At 42.6% G+C, this 23,070-nt stretch overlaps 1 protein-coding gene across 1 annotated transcript in view; it reads left to right on the top strand.

The window, feature by feature from the left end:
- The window catches only part of LRIG3 (leucine rich repeats and immunoglobulin like domains 3), a 53,317-nt gene that overhangs the window by 11,522 nt on the left and 18,725 nt on the right, over positions 1-23,070 (top strand). Inside the window, exons 4-5 of the mRNA XM_053405262.1 lie at positions 22,109-22,243; positions 22,751-22,894. Coding sequence (XP_053261237.1) covers positions 22,109-22,243; positions 22,751-22,894 — 279 coding nt within the window. The remainder of the gene's footprint in view (positions 1-22,108; positions 22,244-22,750; positions 22,895-23,070) is intronic.

Raw genomic sequence — 23,070 nt, 5'->3', positions numbered from 1 at the left:
TACATGAAGTACTTCTTTTTTTTAAAAAAAAAAGGCTGAACTCGCACCAGTTGAATTGAGTGTTTGAACAGAGCACCTCTTTGTCAAGACTTTTACCTTTTTCTAATGATCCATATTTTTGTTTTTAAAATTCTAGGTCTGTATATTTAGCTAGAAATTCAGAAAAGCAGAATTGAACATCCAATTCTGAATATTGAACACAATAATTTCCCTTTTCTCAAGAATTTGGCAACTTTCCAACTCATAACCTTTTGCTCCTGTGAAATGGAATGTTTGTAAGAACTTCTCAGTCTTAAGTTTTCTGATCCTTAGTAAGTAAAAAATGTTGTTCTTTGTGTGATTTGGAAGTGCCATTCGATTGCTTCACGGTTGTCTCGTTTTTTCTAACAGTGAAAATCTGTACTTACCTAAGTACAAGTTGCACGGTGTCTGTTGGTAGAGGACGCTAAAGGGTTAAAATAATATGGTAAATTTTGGGAAGCCGTTCAGTTAATGAAAGTGATCAGTATTCAATTGCTTACATCTGGTGACTTATTATCCTGCTGTTTTTACTCTGAGCCTAGGTCAGCTAAGTCAGCTGGTTGCAGCCGCTGTGTCTGCTCTGCTCCTATATGAGAAAGAGCTGGATGACATTTGATATTGGTGTGGCTTTCTTATAGATTAGGCTGGGTGGAGGAGAGAACTGAAAAGGAAAGGCAGATGGTTTATGGGGGGGAAAGAAGAAGAAGTGGAGAGCTGGTCCATAAAATTAACAACAGCCAATTACTATAGAATTCCATAGGTAAAATATCAACTTGTGGCGTAAAAGTTCGGTTTCTAAGGTCTCCACCCCTATCATTCAGCCTGAGCTGTTGTGCAAGTTAATCAAGATTTTTAAGATCAATTCACTCATTTATTTTTGACTATGTTAAGGTCCTCATGTAGTGTCTTTACCTTACCATTTTCATGCACAGAATCATTTATATATATATATATATAAAGCTCTCTTGTGAATGAACGACTTACAAATTGCCATACCATGAAATCTTATCACATGGGCTCTGAAGAACAAGGCTAGATCTTCTGTATTCCTGAAAGAGCGTCTCCCAGCCCCATTGTTCAGCCTGGACACTGAGGTCCAAGGGCTTTCTGGCAGTTCCCCTCATTGTGAGAAGTGAGGTTACAGGGAACCAGGCAGAGGGCGTTCTCAGTAGTGGCGCCTGCCCTGTGGAATGCCCTCCCATCAGATGTCAAGGAGATAAATAACTATACAACTTTAAGAATACATCTGAAGACAGCTCTGTATATGGAAGTTTTTAATGTTTGATGTTTTGATTTGTTGGAAGCCATCAGAGTGGCTGGGGCAGCACAGTCAGATGGGTGGTCGGTGGTTTGAATCCCCACGACGGGGTGAGCTCCCGTTGCTCGGTCCCTGCTCCTGCCCACCTAGCAGTTCGAAAGCACGTCAAAGTGCAAGTAGATAAATAGATACCGCTCCGGCGGGAAGGTAAATGGTGTTTCCATGCGCTGCTCTGGTTCGCCAGAAGTGGCTTAGTCATGCTGGCCACATGACCCAGAAGCTGTATGCCGGCTCCCTCGGCCAATAAACGAGATGAGTGCCGCAACCCTAGAGTCATTCATGACTGGACCTAATGGTCAGGGGTCCCTTTACCTTTACCTTTAGTAGTAGTATTAGTATTATTACAGTGATACTTCGGGTCAAGAACTTAATTTGTTCTGGAGGTCCGTTCTTAACCTGAAACTGTTCTTAACCTGAGGTACCACTTTAGCTAATGGGGCCTCCCGCTGCCACCACGCGGTCGCCGCACAATTTCTGTTCTCATCCTGAAGCAAAGTTCTTAACCCGAGATACTATTTCTGGGTTAGTGGAGTCTGTAACCTAAAGCGTCTGTAACCTGAAGCATCTGTAACCCGAGGTAGCCCTGTATTTATCTCTGCTAGTGGAAGCTGCTCCATTAGTGCAAATGGGACATTGCCCCACCAACCTCAATCTGCCCTTAGCAAGGCCTCAAATATTTGCCTCATTATTTATGACCAATCCAGTGAATAGCATTGCCTATTGGCTTCCTTCCCAGAGTTGCCCTTGCAACAGAACACCACAAGGAGGAAGATGAGGGACAAAACTTGAATTGCTTGGCTATGCCTTTCGTTTGGTGCTGGCTTCATCCACTGTTGGTTTCCCTGTTTTCCACTCTACCATGTCTCAATCAGCACCAGCCACCACGGCTTTCTGTTGTGTCCTCTACTTTTTACATTCCAAGGAAGTGTCACTGCAGCTCAGGAAAACCTAAAAATATTCCTCTGCAGCTGTGAAAAGACTTCAAAAGTCAAGTCTCACAATCTTGAAGTTGAGAGTTTATGTTAGTTTAGCCAGCCAGCCAAATATAAAGATCTTTATTTGATTTTGGTTGTGTGTATGGTGTGTTTTCCCCCCCTTATAAATAAAATAAAAGTACACATTTCTTTTAAGGTGCTTTCTGAAAAGATGTGGAATTGTTATGCGGCACAGTTGGGCTGCTTGAGAAGAGGTGTCTTGTTACCATTGTCCTTTGAAACTCACACAGTGCCTCTGAATGGCCTCCGAAGGCTTCTGATTATGCTCAACAGAACTCGGCTGAGGTTACAAGTGTATGTACCACCCACCTCCTGACCTCTGCAGAGAATGACTGGAATTAGAAATAGTAGCAATTTATTATGGCTGCTTTGACATGAAAGCCACCTTTAGGTCAGCACAGCATGGGCCCAACTTTGGGATGAGCACAAAATAAAATAAAGGCAAAGGACAGGGATCAGGTGGCAGTTGAGTATGTAATCAGGGATGTTCGCTCTACATTCTGCAAGCTAACTGTTCCCCGCCACACACAGGCACACAAAACCCCCTGCAAAGCAGAATCGACCCTGTGGCCTGCCAGGATGAAGCTGATTCTTCCAGAGCTCACGGCTTGGAATCTGCAGGAATGGCTGAGGCTGTGATCCTGTACCTGCTTACCTGGAAGTAGGAACTGTTGTAATCGACGGTGCTTAATATTGAGTAGACATGTATGGGATTGTACTGTGAAATTCCTGACATCGCAGAACTTAAATTTTCCATATGTTGTGCCAAGTTAGTATCTAGCAAGTTGGAAGTGATTTTGAGGTTGTGCACTTTGGAAGAGACATCTTATGAATCAGTGTGGCTGCATTATGGCAATGTCCCTCCCCCCCCACTTTTATACAAGAGTAACCCTTGTATAAGTTTGAGGCTTTAAGTTTTTACCTTGTGTGCCTAGGAAGTTCTGCAGTGAATTGTACTCAGCACGTATTGTCTGCTGTTCTGAGCGATTGTTTTATGCTCAGATTTTATTTAAAAAAACCAAGACAATCTTAGGGTATGTTAACAGAAGCAGTATCATCGAGATTGCAGGTTCTTTCTATTCTGCATTGGTCAATCTGTGCTCTGTTTGGCTACTACATAAACAGGAATGTGTCCAGAGGACTAGGGTGGCATGGGGGGGGGTATGTAAACTACAGTGGTACCTCAGGTTAAGTACTTAATTCGTTCTGGAGGTCCGCACTTAACCTGAAACTGTTCTTAACCTGAAGCACCACTTTAGCTAATGGGGCCTCCTGCTGCCGCCACACCGCCGGAGCACGATTTCTGTTCTCATCCTGAAGCAAAGTTCTTAACCCGAGGTACTATTTCTGGGTTAGTGGAGTCTGTAACCTGAAGCATATGTAACCTGAAGCGGATGTAACCCGAGGTGCCACTGTAAATCCTATGAAGAATTGTTGAAAAAGCTGGGTATATTTAGTCTGGAGAAGGGAAGATTAAGAGAGATATGACAGTGGTGTTTGAATAGTAGAAGATGGAACAGACTTGTTCTTTCTTGCTCCAGAGAACAAAACTGGAACCAACGAGTGGCAATTGCAGGAGAACGGATTTTGGCTAAATATTAGGTGAGGCTTCCTCAGACTGCTTCAGGAATTTCTGGGATCTCCTTTGCTATGCATATTTAAGAAGAGGATGGGTGGCCATCTGACAGAGATGCTATAGAAACATCCTGCATTGCAGATAGAGGAAGGGGGCTTGACTAAATGGTCTCTTTTCCAACTCCACGATTCTGCAAAAATAGATGCTGGTGATTTTTCAAAATAAAAATTAAAATGGCAAATGGCTTTTCTGCTTATCAAATGACAAAGCTGTACCCCACTTAGTTGAGGGGAGGCCACACTGAATTCTTCTGTGAGTTGTCTTCTGGATTGCCCAACCACCAATTCACAAGGGACCTTTGCTAGGCAAAAATATACCCAGCTTCCGGTTCCCAGAGCTGGGCATTTGTGTAGATCAGGGGTCGACAAGCTTACTGGACGATGGGCCGGTCTACGCTCTGTCCATTGGTGGATGGGCCGGAGCATGTGCACACACGCTATTTCCGGCGCTCCTCTGACCTGTATGTACGCCGGAAATAGCTTGTGCATGTGCGCATGGGTGCTTCTCCATGCCACATGCATGCACACATGCTATTTCCAGCACACATCTGGGTTGGAGGAGTGCCTGTGCGCATGCACACAGGCGCCATCAACCCGGAAGTCGGTCCCCGTGCCGGTAAGAGTAGGGGGCGGCAGGGGTTGTCCTGGGCCAGATAGACGAGCCCTGTGGGCCACTACCAGCCCATGGGCCTTAGGTTGCTGACCCCTGGGGTAGATAATCAGTGCAGTTATTTGGCAGTGTAGGTACCCTCTTTTAGGGAGTTTTTTTTTTGGGAATGCTGAAAAGTGAGCATTACTTTCAAGGCAGAGTACCCACATCTTCTATTTGACTAGTACTTGTAGATATGTCCTCTCTTAGACCTCATGGGGGAATTTTAAAGGAAATACTAATGTGTTGCCTTGCTTGACTTAAAATTTAGCCATAAAAGATTTTGGTTCAGCACAGTCCCATTCATTTTTATGCACTCAACTATTGACAAATGAGAATTTAATTATTTAATTCAAAACTGTTTTGGAAGAAATTAGCACGGAATGAATGCAGTCCCCCACACCCTACAGTACTGGGGATTCTGGATTTAAACTGCTATAAATGGTTGTGCTGACTATCAATAGCCATATTCTGTATCCCTTAACACAGATATTTAAAATATTTGCTTATTTGCATTCCTTAAATATTTGAAGGACCACATACAGTGAACACAGGGTTCTCTTAAAACGCGTGTTACTAGCATACAACACAATATTGCAGTCTTTGAGACTTGAGTGATGAGAGTTTGGGATGAATGACCTGGATTGTCAGCATCTTTCACAGGTGTCTGATCACCTGTCCACCCAAAAAACCCCCCACAATGAAAGAGAATTGGGTCTTCCATCCAGAACTTGCTACTATGGTCAACATTCTTGAGATTTATTGATTTATTTTAAATGTCTATATATACAGTCGTACCTTGGAAGTCCAACGGAATCCGTTCTGGAAGTCCGTTTGACTTCCAAAACTTTCAAAAACCAAAGTGCGGCTTCTGATTGGACATTTGGCTTCCCAAAAACGTTCGCACACCGGAACACTCTTCCGGGTTTGCGGTGTTCGGGAGCCAAAACGTTTGAGAACTAAGCTGTTTGAAAACCAAGGTACGACTGTATTCCCTTTGTCCTATGACCTCCCAAGGCAGGTTACAGCAATAAATAGGCTAAACAATAAAAAATAGTGAAACAAAATACACTATCCGAAACACAGTTAAACACAGTGTGTCTCTTGTCTGAGATCTAGGCAAGACTGATACAGTTGCCCTAATGTTGAACAGTGTTGGTGCCAGTTGGAACTCTAGGATGAGCACATTGCACAAATTGGGTGCTGTTCCTATAAAGGCCTTTCAACAAGTAATAGACCTCTCTCTCTTGCACATACATCCCCACACCTCCCCTTAAAGGGGTGGACAGGTTAAAATGGATGGGTTGTCACTGCTTTGAATAACTGGGCCTCAAGTCATTTGGGGTTTCAATTCAGACCCAAACCCTGAATTGGGGTCAATAGTTGATGCCAACCAATGTGGATCTTTGAAGCCTGGTGTTATATGATTGCAAGGTGCCAGACCCAGTAAGACTTGGGCGGTAGCATTTTACACTACCTGCAACTTTCAAACCACCTTCAAGGGCAGACCCATGTAGAGTGCACTGTAGCAGTCTAAATAATGGCACCTGTGTCGTAGCTTGACTTGCTTGTACCTTGCTTGACTTTTCCATGAGTATCTTAAGGATGATGAATGCACACAGTGTTTTCCCAGACGAGGATCTGTTCCAGAGAAAGAGAGAGCTTCTACGAAGCTATTTAATTCACTTTGCCGCCAGAGATCAGGGCATCCTAAAGAAAACTATAGAAGCACCCGCTGCATGTGGATTTTCTTTGGCTGTTGCCTGGAATAACAGGCTAGTTTTTCATAATAGATAACATTTTGAACTCAATGTTGTCCCATTCTTGGAACAGATATGTAGAATTGTCCTTTGACCTCCTTCTTGCCTAGGTGTGTGTGTGTGTGTGTGTGTACCTTTCCTGTGTCAGTGTTGTCTTGAGCAGAATATTAGCCCCGCTCTGCTCAAAACTGCATGGCTTGTATCAACCCAGTCCGACTAGTGGCCTTTTCAATTGGGAGGAAGGTAAATACGGGCTGGGAATTGAACTGAGTGAGCTTTTATAACTGCTCCTCGAAATGGGTGTAGCATTGGGCTGCCTGCCATCGTTGTGTCAGATTTTCCCGTTCCCAGAGCACGTTTGGCTTATTTTGGAAAGCAGACGGACTTCTTTTTTGTCTCCATATCTGGCAGCCTCTCTTTCTTCCTTTCTCTACTACTAATCCCTCCGATGAGTTGGAGCAGGATAGGAGTGCAGCTGGCACCTTTGTAGCTTGACTCTGGGGCAAGACTGCCATTACCGGCGTGGCATATGTTCTAATAAGAAAAATCCAGAATCTGAAGCAGGATACCCCAAACAATGTGTTGAGAAGTGCTGGAGTCTGTGGCCTGCATCGGTTAGGGAAATGAAGCTAATTTGCACATGCATCTGTTGCATAATTCTGTTTCTGCCGCTCTCAGGTCTATGTTGGGCAGTAAAACCCCATCCTGCCCTCACCACCTGCATTCCATTCTATGTTGCTGTAAACAAACATATCCGCAGATTTCTAGCATGCAGAAATTCCGTGTCCGGTACTTAATTCTGCACTTGTGAAGCGTGACAACAGATTCTGCACATTACGCTCTTTTCTCTGCACAGAAGCAGGCTCTCACTCTCTCCATTCTGTACTTTTGTGCTTGAATGGAAATCTCTGAATTGGGGAAAAGGCACTTTTTGTGAATGTGGACAAGCTTGACTCCTGCTCTGTAGGCTTCCCTTGGTCCTGTAGTTGAGAAGTGGATGTGAGATGAATGATGCTCACCTGGTTTCTGTTATACTTTGGCAATATGAGGGCCACTTCCTTTGTTTCATTAAAAGTGTATGTCCATGACAATCTCCTTTGTAAGTGTGGTTTCAGTCCTAAGTTATTCTCTGATTTATTTATTTATTTTTTAAAAAGTTTCAGGAAAGGTTTCCCTGTCTGGACACAATAAATTTCTGAGAGTGGTGGAAGGAGAGGGGTTCTCTTGCCATTACCCCACCTGCTTTCAAAGCCATCCACCATTAGATATGCATGGAGGGTTCATAACACAGACAGCCTCTATGAGAATGGGATGCAATATGTGTCATGATAAGAACTCTGGTAACTCCCAACCCATTAATCAACTCCTCAGCGTTATGACTGAAGAAATCATGATTACAAATGGTGCGAGTTTTTGAAGAGAAACACTTTTTTTGGTGGAGGTGTTATAAGATCATGTGTGGTGGGGAGAAAGTGGATTGGGACATGTTCCTTGCCTTCTCTTATAATATTAGAGTGGCATGGAGGCAGGACAAGTGTTATGTACTGAGTTGAATAGGATCCAAAATGCAGCAGTCTGATTGATCCTAGAACAATAGGATCCAAAATGCAGCCGTCTGATTGGTCCTAGAACAATAGGATTCAGAATGCAGCAGTCTGATTGGTCTGCAGGAGCCACCCAATCCAGCTCCAGATGGAAGTGAATCCACAACCTGATTGGCCTACAGGAGAATTCCGGAATTAGCCAATCACGTGCAGCCCATTGTGTACATAGTGTGTATAAAGCAGATACTTTGGGGGAACTTTCATTCCTCCTCACCACTATGAGCTGAATAAAGAGCATGAAATCCACTCTCGACTCCAAATATATTTCAACAAGTGTGGAGCAGGGCGTTTGCAGGCTTTTTCAGTGGTGTTTCAAATATGCGCGATTTCACTGATGCGCACAGTGCCTTGGAACATAACCTCTGCATAAATAGGGGCTTGCCTCTATATTTCTATATGAAAATTTGCACTTTTTCAGTAGTCCTGTATCTCATACAGTCCTACAGAGAAAGTGATGGAGTGTGCTTTGCCAAGAGCCCGTTGCGGCACTGGCAAGATCAGCCTACTGCCTTCTCCGTGCAGTTTGGCTGCTACTTCTCAAACTTTAGTTGGAGGGCATCGGCGAATAAGTTTCACCCTTCAGCTTTGACATAGCCAACCAATATGTGAAGAATGATGGAAAGCCTTGCAGTACATCCAATAGGCTGTCATTTTCCGAGAGCATTTGACTTCTTGATTGTATTGGCTTTCAATTCAGATCCGTGCTATATTTCACTGCATAAGAGGGGGTAGTTGCCTTCTGTCTTGCAACGGTATGTGTGATTGACAATGTTGAGTAAATGGTAAAATAAACACTCCATTCTTCCATGTGCATACCAGTTATATTAATGGCGAGGCCACTTTTCCCCTGCTTCTGGACACTTGACATGGAACTTGCTGTGCATTCTGATGTTCACACCCAGAGGTGCTTTCAGTGAGTGTGCATTCCAATTCACTCTCTGTGAGTTGCCCCACGAGGCATGGAGCTTTCTCTTCCGCTAAAGTAATTTCATAGAAGTTGCTGTTGCTAGAGGAGCCCCATGTGTGGCCCTGTCCCTCCAAGGAGGTTTTTGCAAAAGGCTGTTTGATAGAAATGTTGGAGGCAGGAGCAAATCCCCATACACACTTATTTCCTGGTAATATGCTTCTCAGTGGCTTAGGCTACTTTAAATTATATCTCTTTATTGTTGACTGCTCATGAATCATAAGGATGAAAGTTTGTTATCTTTTGACAATATTCTCTAGGGGTGTGCACCAGCAACAAGATTTGACTTGTATCTATATCTGTAGCTTTGGGAAACAGCCCAGTCTGTTTTGGGGCTGCTCTGTGTCTTTCCATTTTGACTCATGCAGAACAGAATTAGATATGTTGAAAACAAAGTCGTTTACTCCCCCCCCCCCCAAATATACTATGACAGGGAATCTAAAAGTGGTTTATAACTTTTTGAGAAACTTTTCATAAGAGTGGATAAAATTTGCAAGCACAGCCTCCCCTCCAGAGTGGATGAAGCTTGCCAGATTGTAGGCAGATACATCTAGGAGCTTTCATGCAGCACAGCTTTAAAAGCAGTGTCTGTGTGACCTTTTTTTTAATTCTCTGCCAGATATGGGTGTAACTTGCAGCCAGGGTCACCACTTCTGAGGTGGCAAAGGTTGCTGAATTTCAGAATGAAATGGGCTCTTTTTGCTTTTAGGCTGCAAATGACTGGAATAACTATATATAGAATAAAAAGGCTACTGTAATCTGGTGCAATATGAAAAAAACCCTCATTTTCCACTTTATGACTCAGTAAAATAGAGCAATTTAGGTTTTGTTGTTGTTATTATTATTATTATTATTTGTGTATCTTAACACTATGACCCAGAGATTTGGGGTTAAATACTGACACAAATGAATTTGGTACAAGCTGCCAGCATTCATTAAGTCTGAAGTAATTACTGTGCTGTCATCTTCCTCACATGGTAAATTACCTTGAAGTGAGAGTACTTGTTTATATTATTTATTTTGAATATATATATATACCATGCCCTTCAGTATGGCTCTTATTGGAGTAGCTAACAAAGAATGTAAAACAGATAAAAACAGATTTTAGAGTTGAGCTGTGCAAAAATATGCCTAAGTCAAACTTGGTTCAATGCAGCTTACTCCCTAGGAACTTTGCAGAGAGTTTGCAGCTCAGGCCTGCTAAACTTGGAGGTTAGTGCTACTGAAATCAGTAGGGCAAGTGAGATTCCCAAGAGAGTGTTGCAGGCAGTGCCGGATTTACATATAAGCTAAACAAGCTATAGCTTAGGGCCCCACTCTCTTGGGGGACCCCAAAAAAATTAAAGGAAAAAAACCTGGATGTATATAAAATATAAGCTAAGATAAAAAACAAATAAAATCGCTTTGGATACCTATTAGGTCCATAAATTACCATATAGCATATATTCAACACAAAAAACAGTGACAACTTGTTGTTTACAAAGGACAGCTAGACATACCTTCAGTAGCTTAGGGCCTCATCAAACCTAAATCCGGTCCTGGTTGCAGGTGGCATTCCCTGTCTTCCTCCTTGGTCTTTCCTACTAGGCAACAGAGCTCATTGATGACATCTGAGACAAGGGAGTCATGCTAAATAAGTGGCACTCACTCAGCTGGTGATGGAGACAAGACTTGTTCTGCGGGTAGCAGGCAGCAGTTCCCACTGAGGTCCTCTGAGGCAAGAGAGTGGGGCTGAGCAGCTAGAACCCGCTCAGCCTGTGATGGAGGCTGATAATGACCCACACATGGAGTATGCTATTGGTATAGAAGATCTTCATTCAAATTAGTGTGCACAGTATTTTTTCCTGCCAGAGGAGTAGTTTGCCTATCTGAACGCATGGCGTTTCTTCAGAACAATTAACCAGCAGTAAATTAACAACTCAAGATAGATAATATATTCTCACAATCAAAGCCGCTGTGTTTTGATGACTCTAGGACCTTTTTTTTTCCATTGAAAGGATTTACACCCTGGAGTAGGGTGTAAAACACAGATGCTCATAAGAACAGAATTCTGTACCTGACAGATGTTCAGTGGCACTGTATTTTTTTGCTATGGAAAAAAAAAATCAATTGCGCTTTTGGTGAAAGCATTTCCCCAAAATTCTCTTTTTGCTGTTAACTGTGGAAAGTTTTTCTCTTCCTGGAGTACTGTATATCTCGAGAAGAGATACTCCTGCAAAGGTAGGGAAGCAACAAGGCTTTAGAAATATGTCCACTATCAAATCTGATTTGTGATGTCTGGTTGACTTAGTTCATAGTACAAGGAAAGCAAGGTGTTGCAAGGGCACCTCAAACATGTCATGTGACAGCCTTTTACATGCTTGAATTGTGTGTTACAGGCAGCACAGGAGTGGACACTTGTTTTAGGAATCCCACAGGTTCTAATAAGGCTCCAGGGCCTTACATTTAACATTTGTGTTGACCTTCTGATTGCTGTAGATAAGCTGGAGTCAACGAGTGGTTCAATAGGCAGCATAGTACAATCTGTTGTGCAAGTTAATCACCAATTTAAAGGTCAATTCACTCATTTATTTTTGACTCTGTTAAGGTCCTCATGTAGTGTCTTTGCCATTCCATTTTCATGCACAGAACCATTTTTGAATTTAAAAAAGCTCCCTTGTGAATGAATGACTTACAAATTGCCATATCATGAAATCTTACTGTATCTTCTGTTCAGCCCAGATACTGAGTTTCAGCTCCAAGGGCCTTCTGGAGCTTCCCTCTTAGCAAAATATACTGTTACAGAGAACCAGGCAGAGGGACCTTCTTGGTAGCTGTGCCTGCCGTGTGGAACACCCTCCTGTCAGATGTCAAACAGATAGACAACTATATGGCTTTTAGAAGACATTTGAAGTTTTTAATGTTTGATGTTCTGCATTTGATGTTTTAATTGGTTGGAAGCCACCCAAACTGGCTGGGGCAACCCAGTCAGATGGGTGGCATATAAATATAATTATTATCATCATCCGTGGGATTGCTTTTGATGGAATTCCTTCTTAAGTGCTTGCATAAATTAGACCTGTTTGTCACAGGTTGGTTAGGTTGTCTAATGCACTTTCTTCTGCACCATGACTTCTTGCTAGAGCTGGGAATGTGATGTGAATATATGTGTTGTATGAGATGACCCATTAAACTTGAGGTTGCTGTCCTACACTTCCTAGGCAGCAAGCCCCGTTGAACGTAGTGGGACTTGCTCCTGAATAAACATGCACAAGGTTACTCTGTGAAAATGACATAGCAGTGGCTCAGCATTTCAGCCCACTTGGCTTTTGTGTCCAGTCTACTTCTTATACAAGCCTGAGGGAGGACTGTGAGGTAATAGGATATTGTTTGTTGGAGTCTTACCGTGTGCGCTAGACACCTAATGGTCGGCAAACAAAGCCTATGAACAAAGGGAGTTTTGCAATAAGAACGGTGATGAGTGAAACAAAACACCTGTGAGGCCATCTGTTGTGTGGTTTTAAGTATTTCATAAAACACTTCATGCATTCCTGGCTGTCTTCTTGCTCCTGAATACTTTTGTGATACTCTCTCAAGGAGGGCAGATACAGCTTCTGTGAGGTTTACTGTTTGCTAACCGTCATAAATGGGATGAAATGTCTGCCTTGGTAATGAATGTCTGAGAAAGGCATGTAATACGGTTGGTAGTTATCTTGTGGTGGTAGAGTTAAGATAAGCAGACCATATAATGGCTATAATTTGGTGGTTGCCGAAACACTCTGCATGGTAGTGATAACTGTGTAGAGTTAGTCCATTGTATCCTCACACCTTGAGGGCTGGGGTATTGCCATGTCTCCTGCACTTCCACGTGCCTCATCGAAAATGAGAATGTCGCCTCTGAACATTACAGAAGTTTAGAAGTGGTCAGATTGTTGCACGATTAGAGTCACCACATGTTAAGTTTTCAAGGGGACTTTGTGCTGTAAATAGCTGTGCGATTCCATCCTAACTTTGCTCTTGATACAAGATTTGCATGATGGGAGGCAGCAGCTACCTTGGGACACCTTTCTGTATAGAGTAAACCATCATCATCATCATTTATTATTTATACCCCACCCATCCAGCTGGGTTTCCCCAGCCACTCTGGGTGGCTTCCAACAAAATATTAGAAAAATCAGACGTTAAAAACTTCCCTAAACAGGGTTTTCTTCAGATGCCTTCTAAAAGTCAGATAGTTGTTTATTTCTTTGACATCTGCTGGGAGAGTGTTCCACAGGGCAGGCGCCACTACCAAGAAGGCCCTCTGCCTGGTTCCCTGTAACTTCACTTCTCACAGTGAGGTAACTGCCAGAAGGCCCTCAGAGCTGGACCTCAGTGTCCGGGCAGAACGATGGGAACATGGTGTCTACCAGCTGTTGTGGACTACAACTGGGGCTGATGGAAGTTGTCCAAAACAGCTGGAGGGCACCAGGTAGGGAAATAAGATGTTAGACTATTCTTGCCTGACAAATTTTGTCCTAGAAAAAACTGGAAGAACCCCTTGCATTGGAAATAAGAAAGTGCCCAAGAGTTTGGCTGTTGAGCTGACTGGCCCAGTTGGTTAATGATTGGCATTCTTTGACTTTCTATTTCAGTTGGAACCTGAAGAGTTCAGCAACCATTTCCTCATCCTCATAACTTTGTTTTCCTATTATCCCCAGTGCAACATTGGGAGATTGTCACAACCAACAGCAGTACATGAGAGCATGGGTGGAGGGGCTGTGGTACCACCACTGTGAAACCAGAGCTTTCTCAACCTCACCCCATCTCAGAGAGCGTAGCTCCCCTACTGCTGGAAGTGTGTAACTGCTACTCTGGTTCCCTTTGTGTGCTGCAGCTAGTCACAACTTAATATCAACAACTCCTTGATCTGCAGTTGTGCTAGAGCATTGGTGTGAATGCATACTACTTTATATTTAAATAACCTTCACATCTGAGGCTGAAAAGAATGCCCCCCCCCACTTAATATTTGTCTTTCCCTTACAATACAAAGTTTGGCACAGTCACTTCAACCATCTAGGCTGTTTAAATAATTTCTCAAATAATTTATTTAATCATGTGAGCTTATCTGATGTGGCACCTTGGTTACTTCTGGTGTTTGCTTATAAATTGTTTTGGGAGGGGACCAGATGACTAGTTGTGTTGTGTGGATATTGATCACTATGTGCAATCATTGGTTATGAGCACTGGGCAAATCTCAGCAATTTCCAGGTTGCTCCTAGCTGCTATCCCTCTCCACCACCCCCCAAATTAAAAAGACACACCCTAAAATATGCAGCATTTAATTATTCACCACCTGAGGGGTTGGAGATAATATATGAACTACCCCCAGTGAAATGATGTTAGCCCAAAAGTTCTGTGTTGCTTCATCTGTTGATGATTGCTCACATGTTAGTCATTCCTTGATGGCATGGTTTTTGTGTGATGAATGTGCACATAGAAGCTTGTCCCTTGTTTATATATATAAACTTGGTTTCTCATTCCTTTGGGGGTTTTTTTGAGCCATAAGATATAACCTGAACTCCTTGTCAACCGGTGTGTTTTGAGAAGGTATAAAGTTGTATGTTCGCTGTGACACATATGGAAGTCACATTTCTTGCAGCTGTACAAGTGTTGCGAACATGACCAGTGCTTTGGTCTTCTGGGCTAACTGGGGTGGGGGAAATACGTGGGATCTCAGACCGCAAGCCTAAAAGTATAAGCTTCTGTATCTGAAACTAGCAAAACTGTTTTTATCAGATGTTTAAATGGTCATGTACTAGCAACTTGTTGTGATGGGCTTAAGCGTACGTGAGCCTTGAAAAAGAAGTTGTGAACTTGAGACGAAGGTGCATTCATGACCTATTGAATTACAGGCAAGGTTTCGTTCTTGGAATCCACTTGGAATCAGGCCCAGGAATGAAAATTGTGGTAAAATGTTACTTGTGGGGGGAGGCAGCAAACAAAGGACTGCAAACAGAGGGAGGAAGGAGCAGGTTCTGCAAGCTCTTAAATGTGGTTCACGGTAAAGCTGAAGAATACGCCTGCGTGTTCAATGTTTGGTCTGTGGCAGAGCAAGTTGGAAGGGAAAATGGTAACAGAAAGCAAAGGCTGATCTGGGAGTACCAGTGTGTATGACGCGTGCCAAATAGATGAGGTCACAGAAGTGTAAAGGATTGCGAAGGAAGTGAAGATTCATCAGTAAGGAATGACGACTATACGCTTCCTACTGGTTTCAGGGGCAGTATGGCCATGAGGACCAGTTAGGTAAAGGTAAAGGGACTCCTGACCGTTAGGTCGAGTCGTGACGGACTCTGGGGTTGCGGTGCTCATCTCGCTTTATTGGCCGAGGGAGCTGGCATACAGCTTCCACGTCATGTGGCCAGCATGACTAAGCCGCTTCTGGTGAAGCCAGAGCAGTGCACGGAAACACCGTTTACCTTCCCGCTGGAGTGGTACCTATTTATCTACTTGCACTTTGACGTGCTTTCAAACTGCTAGGTTGGCAGGAGCAGGTACAGAGCAACAGGAGCACATCTCATCGTGGGGATTCAAACCACTGACCTTCTGATCAGCAAGTCCTAGGTTCTGTGGTTTAACCCACAGCGCCACCCATGTACCTCTGAGGACCAGTTACTGAGCAACAACTCTTGGCTTCCTGTCCTGCTTGTTGGCCACCATGGGAAAAAGGATACTGGGATACAGGCCTTTGATCTGGTCCACCAGGATTCCTCTTATTCTCATTTGAGCATCTCTCATTTGTGCTGAAGTTGGTGGAGGCAAAAGATATAGCTGGGGTCCACTTTATAGTTTCTGCAGTTCTCTGGACTTAGGCAGATGAAACATATAAGCCCTGGAAGAGAATCTGAGAGATGGCTCAGTTGGTTAGAGAGTGGTGCTGATAACACCAAGGTTGCAGGTTCGATCCCCGTGTAGGACAGTTGAATATTCCTGCATTGCAGGTGGTTGGACTAGATGGCCCTTGGGGTCCCTTCCAACTCTACAATTCATTCTATGATTCTCTTATAATTTGGATGAGAAAGGAGACAGCGGCAGTCTCTCCTGACATTTCCTCTTGCTTCTGCTGCTGCTTCCCTTCTCCAGGCACAAAGAAATCCAGTCATGCTTGGAGGCCTCCTTGTCAAAGGGCTAGGGCCATTTGGCGTTTAAGAGAAGTGGAGGTGAAAGATGCGACATTAGTTGTTTGCACAATAGTGAGAGTCCCCTGCCAAGAGAAACAATCCAATAGAAGATGTTCAATGTCCTAAACCAGCGGTTTTCAACCTGTGGGTCCCCAGATGATGTTGGACTACAACTCCCATCATCCCTGAGCTCTGGCCTTGCTAGATGGGGTGATGGGAGTTGTAGTTCAACAACATCTGGGGACCCACAGGTTGAGAAAGGCTGTCCTAAACCAAATAGACTATTGGACCTTGGAATTTCTATTTATTTAATCACTGTACAGTTGTACCTTGGTTTTCAAACAGCTTAGTTCTCGAATGTTTTGGCTTCCGAAGGAAGCAAACGCAGAAGTGACTGTTCAGGTTTTTGGAATCCGAACGTCCGAAGGGGCTTCCGTGACTTCTGATTGGCTGCAGGAGCTTCTTGCAGCCAATCAGAAGCCACGATTTGGTTTCCAAATGCTTTGGAAGTCGAACCGACTTCCGGAACAGATCCCGTTTGACTTCCAAGGTATGACTTTACTTTTAAGGGTTTTTTTAAAAAAACAAACAAACATATATACACTGTTTAATTGTTGAAATCTCTAAGCTTTAGAACAAAAATAATATACATTAAACAAAAAGTAGAACAAAAATATACATTAGAAACAAAAAAAAGATACATTAAAATTATCAGTAAAAGTCAGAAGTTAAAAACAAGTTGGCCTAAACAAAAATCCAAGTATAAATAAGATTAGTAGTTAAAAATATACAACACTGCCTCTCTCAGTAAGATGCATAGGTAGAGCCACAAATTTTCTGGCATCAAATCTGAATGCCTGCCAAGCAAAACGTAATGCAATAAGAAGGGAGTTGATCTTTATTAAAAAGTGTGAGTAACCTGTTAGGACCAACTACAAAAAATAAAGGAAAAGAAATAATATCTGCTACTGATAAATTACCAGCTCACATTAAGGATACAGTAACCATCAGCACATTCATAATAGTTGTGTGGTTTTAGTTTTGCTTTTAAGTATATATATTCTGTATTTTGCCACTCATCTGTCATGAAGTTTTTTTCTGCCCTTTCTGCTTCATGAAACAATACAGAGGGCCTCATAGGACCTTGGACTTAAGGTTGCCCAACCCTGATTTAAAAGATGTTTTAATTTGTTTATTTGTTTTATTTATAGTATGTTAGGCAAATCATTATTTTCCTCTCTACAAGCTCAAGGTATTGATAGACATCCTGTAAATGGTCACAACTGTTGATAATCTTTCTGAGCTTTGATGTGATTTATAGCCATGATTGGCACATTCTTGTGTTTCAGATATAATGCTAATTTTGAAACAAAACGTATACAATTAAATCAGAGTGTCTGGGGATTTGTGTCTGTCATTCAGGTTCCTCTTCCTTTGCACTCACCAATTGACTTCAGTTGATGCCCCCGGTTTCCCAGCTATATTCGGTATAGATGAGCCTTTCTCAGCCCTCGGTCCTTAATGTTGTTGGACCTCAGATCACATCATCCCTGACCACTAGTTCTGCTAGTTTAGAGGTGATGGCAGTTGTAGCCCAACAGCATTGGAGGACTCAAGGCAGAGAAAGACAGGTGTAGATACTGGGAGCCCCAAGAGCTGTATCTGTGCTTGTTCCATTCACAATTTCCAACCCCCTACCTACAGCTCAACCAAACCACCCTGACCCTTCATAGGATGCCCACTAACAGGCGTCATCAGTGTGAGACGGACAGTAGCAGAGCACAGTGGTTGCTGGGAAGCTGCCCTGTCCTGATAGTCTTCGTCCTTATACCTCAAGCTTCTTCCTCATTCTCTGATTGGTCTGTGATGGCTCAACAGTGCTGACAGCCCAGTTTGTTGCCCCCTGTAGTTTGTAGCGCCACCTGTTGACACTTATGCAAACTATGGCATGACAGTGCTCTTACATACTTGTTATATATAAGGAAATATTTGAGGTCTGAGGAAACTTCAAAGTTTTGTTGGTGTTCCTGCTAATAAGAGATGTTCAAATCTAATTTAACTCAGGTTAGTTTATGTGAGAGCTTGAATTTTCCTCATTTTTTCAGAGGATCCCCTCAAAACTGTCATCAAATTATAGGTTACCTCTGTGTCCGCAGATGCATTCTGTAATTCATTGGAGGTTTTGATGTAATCCTCTGCAAAATAAATAAATAAATCATGATGACACATATGGATCTCTGCATTGGATCAGTGTTTTTGTGGTTTTGGCAAGCTTTGGATTTGTGATTTACTCACATTTTTTAATGGTGCAGTCTACCAGTACAGTGGTACCTTGGGTTAAGAACTTAATTCGTTCTGGAGGTCCGTTCTTAACCTGAAACTGTTCTTAACCTGAAGCACCACTTTAGCTAATGGGACCTCCCGCTGCCGCTGAGCTGCCAGAGCACAATTTCTGTTCTCATCCTGAAGCAAAGTTCTTAACCTGAGGTACTATTTCTGGGTTAGCGGAGTCTGTAACCTGAAGCGTATGTAACCCGAGGTACCACTGTATAAGTTTTAATTTTATGGCTTTTTTTGGAGGGGAGGATATAGAATTACGTGAATTTACTAAAATCCAGTTTCATTTTGCTGGATTTGACTTTTATTCAGGCCCCATGGAAAAGAAAGGGGGAGGGCAGAGAGCTTGCCTGTTGTGGGGAGGGAGAACCAAAGGGAGCAAAGGGTTTTTTGCCTGTGACATGCTCTCAAAACTCCGTGTGGGCCAGTGGGCCTAGAAAGATTGAGGACCTCTGACTGAAGGTATGAAGTTCTTTAAGACAGTGTAACACTCGGTGCAGAGAGAGCTTTATCTTCAAGTGCATCTTTCAGATAACCAGCACCAAAAATTTAGTGTGGTTTAATTACTTACTCTGCCTTTGAACTATATTGAGATGTAATTAAACTACTAATGTCTTGCCCGCTGTTAGTTAACAAAGAATGTTCTTTCTCTTCCCGTATTCCCACAATAAAGCTCCAGCAAGCCTTATCTGTAAAGGAGGCTGCCTTGGAGTAATTTGCCAGTTAGTTAACATCTGATCTGAAGGTGAGATTATTCAGATCCATTAGGAACAGCTGAAATTCATGATGGGGGGGGGGGCTATTATCCAGCCAGTTGTAAGAAATTTCTCTTTTATGAAGCAATGGTGACACAAAGACTGCAGTGTGTACGCTCTCCCTAACTGAATACTTTCACACTGCAATTTAGGAGGCGTGCAGTTCAGGAAATTGCTGGCTTAGGCTGAAGCACAGTTTTACTGCAAGGAAAATTTTATTTGTCACTCAAGTAATTGGCAGTTTTTAGTACCTTATTAGTAATTACCTTATGAACACTAACGTCTAAACTAAAGCCTCTTAAACTTGTTATCTAACTTTGTCTTGCTCACTCATAAATCTGCCGCATGGCTCATCCGTTGGGTTGTTTTTTTAAAAAAAAGATTTAAATAAGACCTTGCAGCTAAGAGTTAAATTTAAAGAGCCTAGACTCGACAGGCCAAGGGCTGAAACTTGATGCTGAGTGAGAACAATGTCTGAGGTGTAACAAAATATCACTTCTTTCTAACACATCTGGTGTGAGGGCTAGTTAATCCACAACTTCTGGCTTCTCTTTTTAGCCAATTTCTTGGTTTTAATGAGTGGTGATTAATCTCAGCCTCTAACTTCCCTTAAGTGCTTATATGGGTACCTCAGTTGCCAGACATCCTGTTTTAAATAGAAACAACTTATTTTGAAGGAACAGTCCCATTGATGTGCTCAGAGTACCCTCAAATGGTATAATTTTAGCAGAATTGAGGTGGGCAAGCCAGCTTCTCCCTCTGCTTAGATTTAAAACATGATAAACCACATTACGTTTCTGCCCTTTCATATTTTCTAATCTGCCCCATAAATTAGCCTGACGGGCCTGGCATCAGTACTTAGCAGCTCCCAGCAACTTCTAGTAACCCAGTGCCCAGCAACTGGGTCGCCAGCAACAATGTCTGCTTTGGGTTTCTTGCTTTAGGCAGCTAGGGCTCTGAACCACCATTTTTAATTTACCAGAGGGCTCCCACATTGCTCTGGAGTACTGAAGGCAATTTAAAAGAGGCAGCTCATGGCATCTTGCCTCAGAAGCCCAACAATCTATCTATGAAGGATAGGAGCAAGGAACCTCTGCAGCCTTCCAGATGTTTGTTGGACTCCATCTCGCATCATGCCTGGGCATTGGTGATGCTGACCGAGGCTGATGGGAGTCCCAACAATACCCAAAGGGCCACATGTAGGAGAAGGCCCAGCAGAAAGATCTTTGCCTAGTACTCCCTCAAGCCTGGAGGTGGCTCCGCTGGCAGGCATCTCAACAAGGATTGCCAATCATTTATTGATCTCAAGCATTTTTACCCTCATTCTTTAGCTGAAAAGGCTCCCAGAGAAGCTACCAAGATCAATAGTAAGATCATCCCTGCTGCTTTCAGGCTTGACAGCCAAAGGAATGTATGTATGTATGTATGTATGTATGGAAGGAAGGAAGGAAGGAAGGGTTGGTAGCAAACTCGGGTACCAGTTTTTGAAGACACAGTTCTTATGACGACCAGCTGGAATGGAAGTAGGATGGAACTGGCTGTTGTTGAGGGTAGGCCAGAGGCAATGGGATAGCTGTGTTTCCATTTCCCCCCATCTGTTCTGTAGCCTGATGGAATAGTTGCTGCTGTGTGACCTTTGCCAATTTGGACAGGAATTTTCAGAGGGTCGTGGTTGGATCCTGAATGGAGAAAAACATCCTGAAATTATGTGGAAGGATGAAACAATGCAGTCTTTATGAAAACTTTAAAGCACCTTCTATTTCCCTAAGCGTGACACACGGTATCTCTTTTGCTGGTGGCACCCTGTCCTACACACAAACATGAGATCAAATTGTTATAATTTTGTTCAGAGTGGGCGACTGGTGGCCCTTTTCTTGGGTTGATAGCTGAGGAGAAAAGAGCTTTGCTTGTGGTTATTTTAAATTGTGCTCTTGACAGAATAAGAGCAGCATGTTTGACACTGGGACTGACCTAGTGCCTGATACCTCCCGGGTCAGCTCTACAATTATTGTGCTGAACTGACTCTTCCAAAGGAAGCAAATAAAGAAATAGTCATTATGAATAATTTGTTTCCTCAAAAGAACTAAATTTTAATTTCAGATACGATGCCAATGAACACTGTAGCAGAACAGCAAAGTTGCAATGATCACATACCCTGTTATTAGATGTGTACATGGAAGCCCTTATTCTTGTTGTGTTCAGGTTTTGGTTGTTTTTCTTCTTTGGCTCCCAAGTTCACAGTGTTCCCCTTCTTTGGCTGCTGAAGTCTGCTTCTTAACTTGTTCTCCTGTCTCACATTATAATCACCTCTTCCTTTTTTTGTTCTTTTCCTGGTGGTATTAATTATACATTTCTTAATTCCAAAGACGTTCGTGTTTTGTTTGTCCTCCTCTCCTTGATTTCCTCCCCATGTTTAGTTCTTTGCACATTGCTCAATCTCATCCGTCTGACTAGCTGCTCTGTTCTGTCATGTCTTTATCATTTTTCTCTGGCTTTTCCATGTGTTCAGAGCTTTCTGCATCTTAATAGTTGCCTTCTCTCTTCTTCTCTTTTTGTGTGCTATGCCTCTATTGCTCATGGTTCCTTGTATGTGATTTTTTTTTGGGGGGGGGTGGAAATGTTGAGACTCCCCCTCCATTCATTTCCCCCTGCATCCCCCTGCCCCAATGTGCACCAGAGACTCCACCAACCCTCCATAATCTTTATGTTGTTTTGCTTTCATGGGTGGCTCTGACATTGCAGTTTTCTCCATGTCTGGTCAGAAATAAGCTCCATGGAGTTCAATGGGACTTATGGCCAGGAGCATGAATATAGGATTGCTACCTTCATCCTGGCAAAACTTTTTATTTTTCCTTAAATTATTGAGAAGTGCAATCATTTCATTGCTTGTCTGGAAACTGCCTTAAATTTGACATGTAAATTTTAATTTAGGACAAGTAACAAGATTACAGACATCTTGCCTGAAGACCTGAAACCATTCCAGTCTCTAGAAACTTTGGACTTGAGCAACAACAATATTTCTGTGCTTAAGGCGGAGTCGTTTCCTTCTCTGATGCTCAAGTACATGTAAGTTTAACTTTATTTAAGACAAGGCTTTTATTACATCTTGAGTTCTAAAATCATATATTAATTTACTGTCTGATAAGCATAGTTAAAGTAGTAGACTAAAGTAAAAACAGCCCTTTCAGTATGTGTGTTTTTTGTTTTGTTTTAAAAAAATAGTCCTATAAAGACATTGGGTTGAATCTAATGGTCCCTTCGACGAGTGGGAGGACAGAATATCTTTCAGTCATTGAAATATTATTTTGAGAATTTAAATTCTATTTGCTATTGGATCAGTGCTGGTTATTTCCTGTCTGCTAGGAACCATAGACTTTGGCTGAAGGCAAAACGTATGTTTCCATTCAAAGTTCCCCTTAACCACCGATTGGAGGTTGACAGAGGTGGGGGATATTTTAAAGCGATTATTAAGTTCTTAAGTTAGGATTAGCAGTTACCACGTAGTCGGTAATGAGGTATTGGTACGAATTCTGCTACAATTTCCATAGTTGCTAACTGTCATTGTTTCCACAGCCACATTAATAATAATCGAATAATCTCCATGGAACCAGGCACTTTTGACAACCTGTCTAGCACACTTCAAGTATTAAAGCTGAACAGGAACCGAATTTCAGCCATCCCACAGAAGATGTTTAAACTCCCTCATCTCCAGCATCTGTGAGTACAGCCTAACTGTTTTAAATTAGTCTTGCAGGCTTCTGGCAGCGGTTGAGCATCAACCTCAGTAGTAACCACATAAAGGCAGGAGAGCTTTAGATAGAACAGAGGCATAGTTCTCCTGATGCATTCATGTTTTAAACCGAGGATGAGGAACTGGTTGTGCTCCAGATGTT

The sequence above is a fragment of the Podarcis raffonei genome, chromosome 10, assembly GCF_027172205.1.
Source record: "Podarcis raffonei isolate rPodRaf1 chromosome 10, rPodRaf1.pri, whole genome shotgun sequence".
NCBI lineage: Eukaryota > Metazoa > Chordata > Lepidosauria > Squamata > Lacertidae > Podarcis > Podarcis raffonei.
Note: the sequence above shows the minus strand (reverse complement) of the source record. Positions and strands in the feature narration are given on the sequence as shown.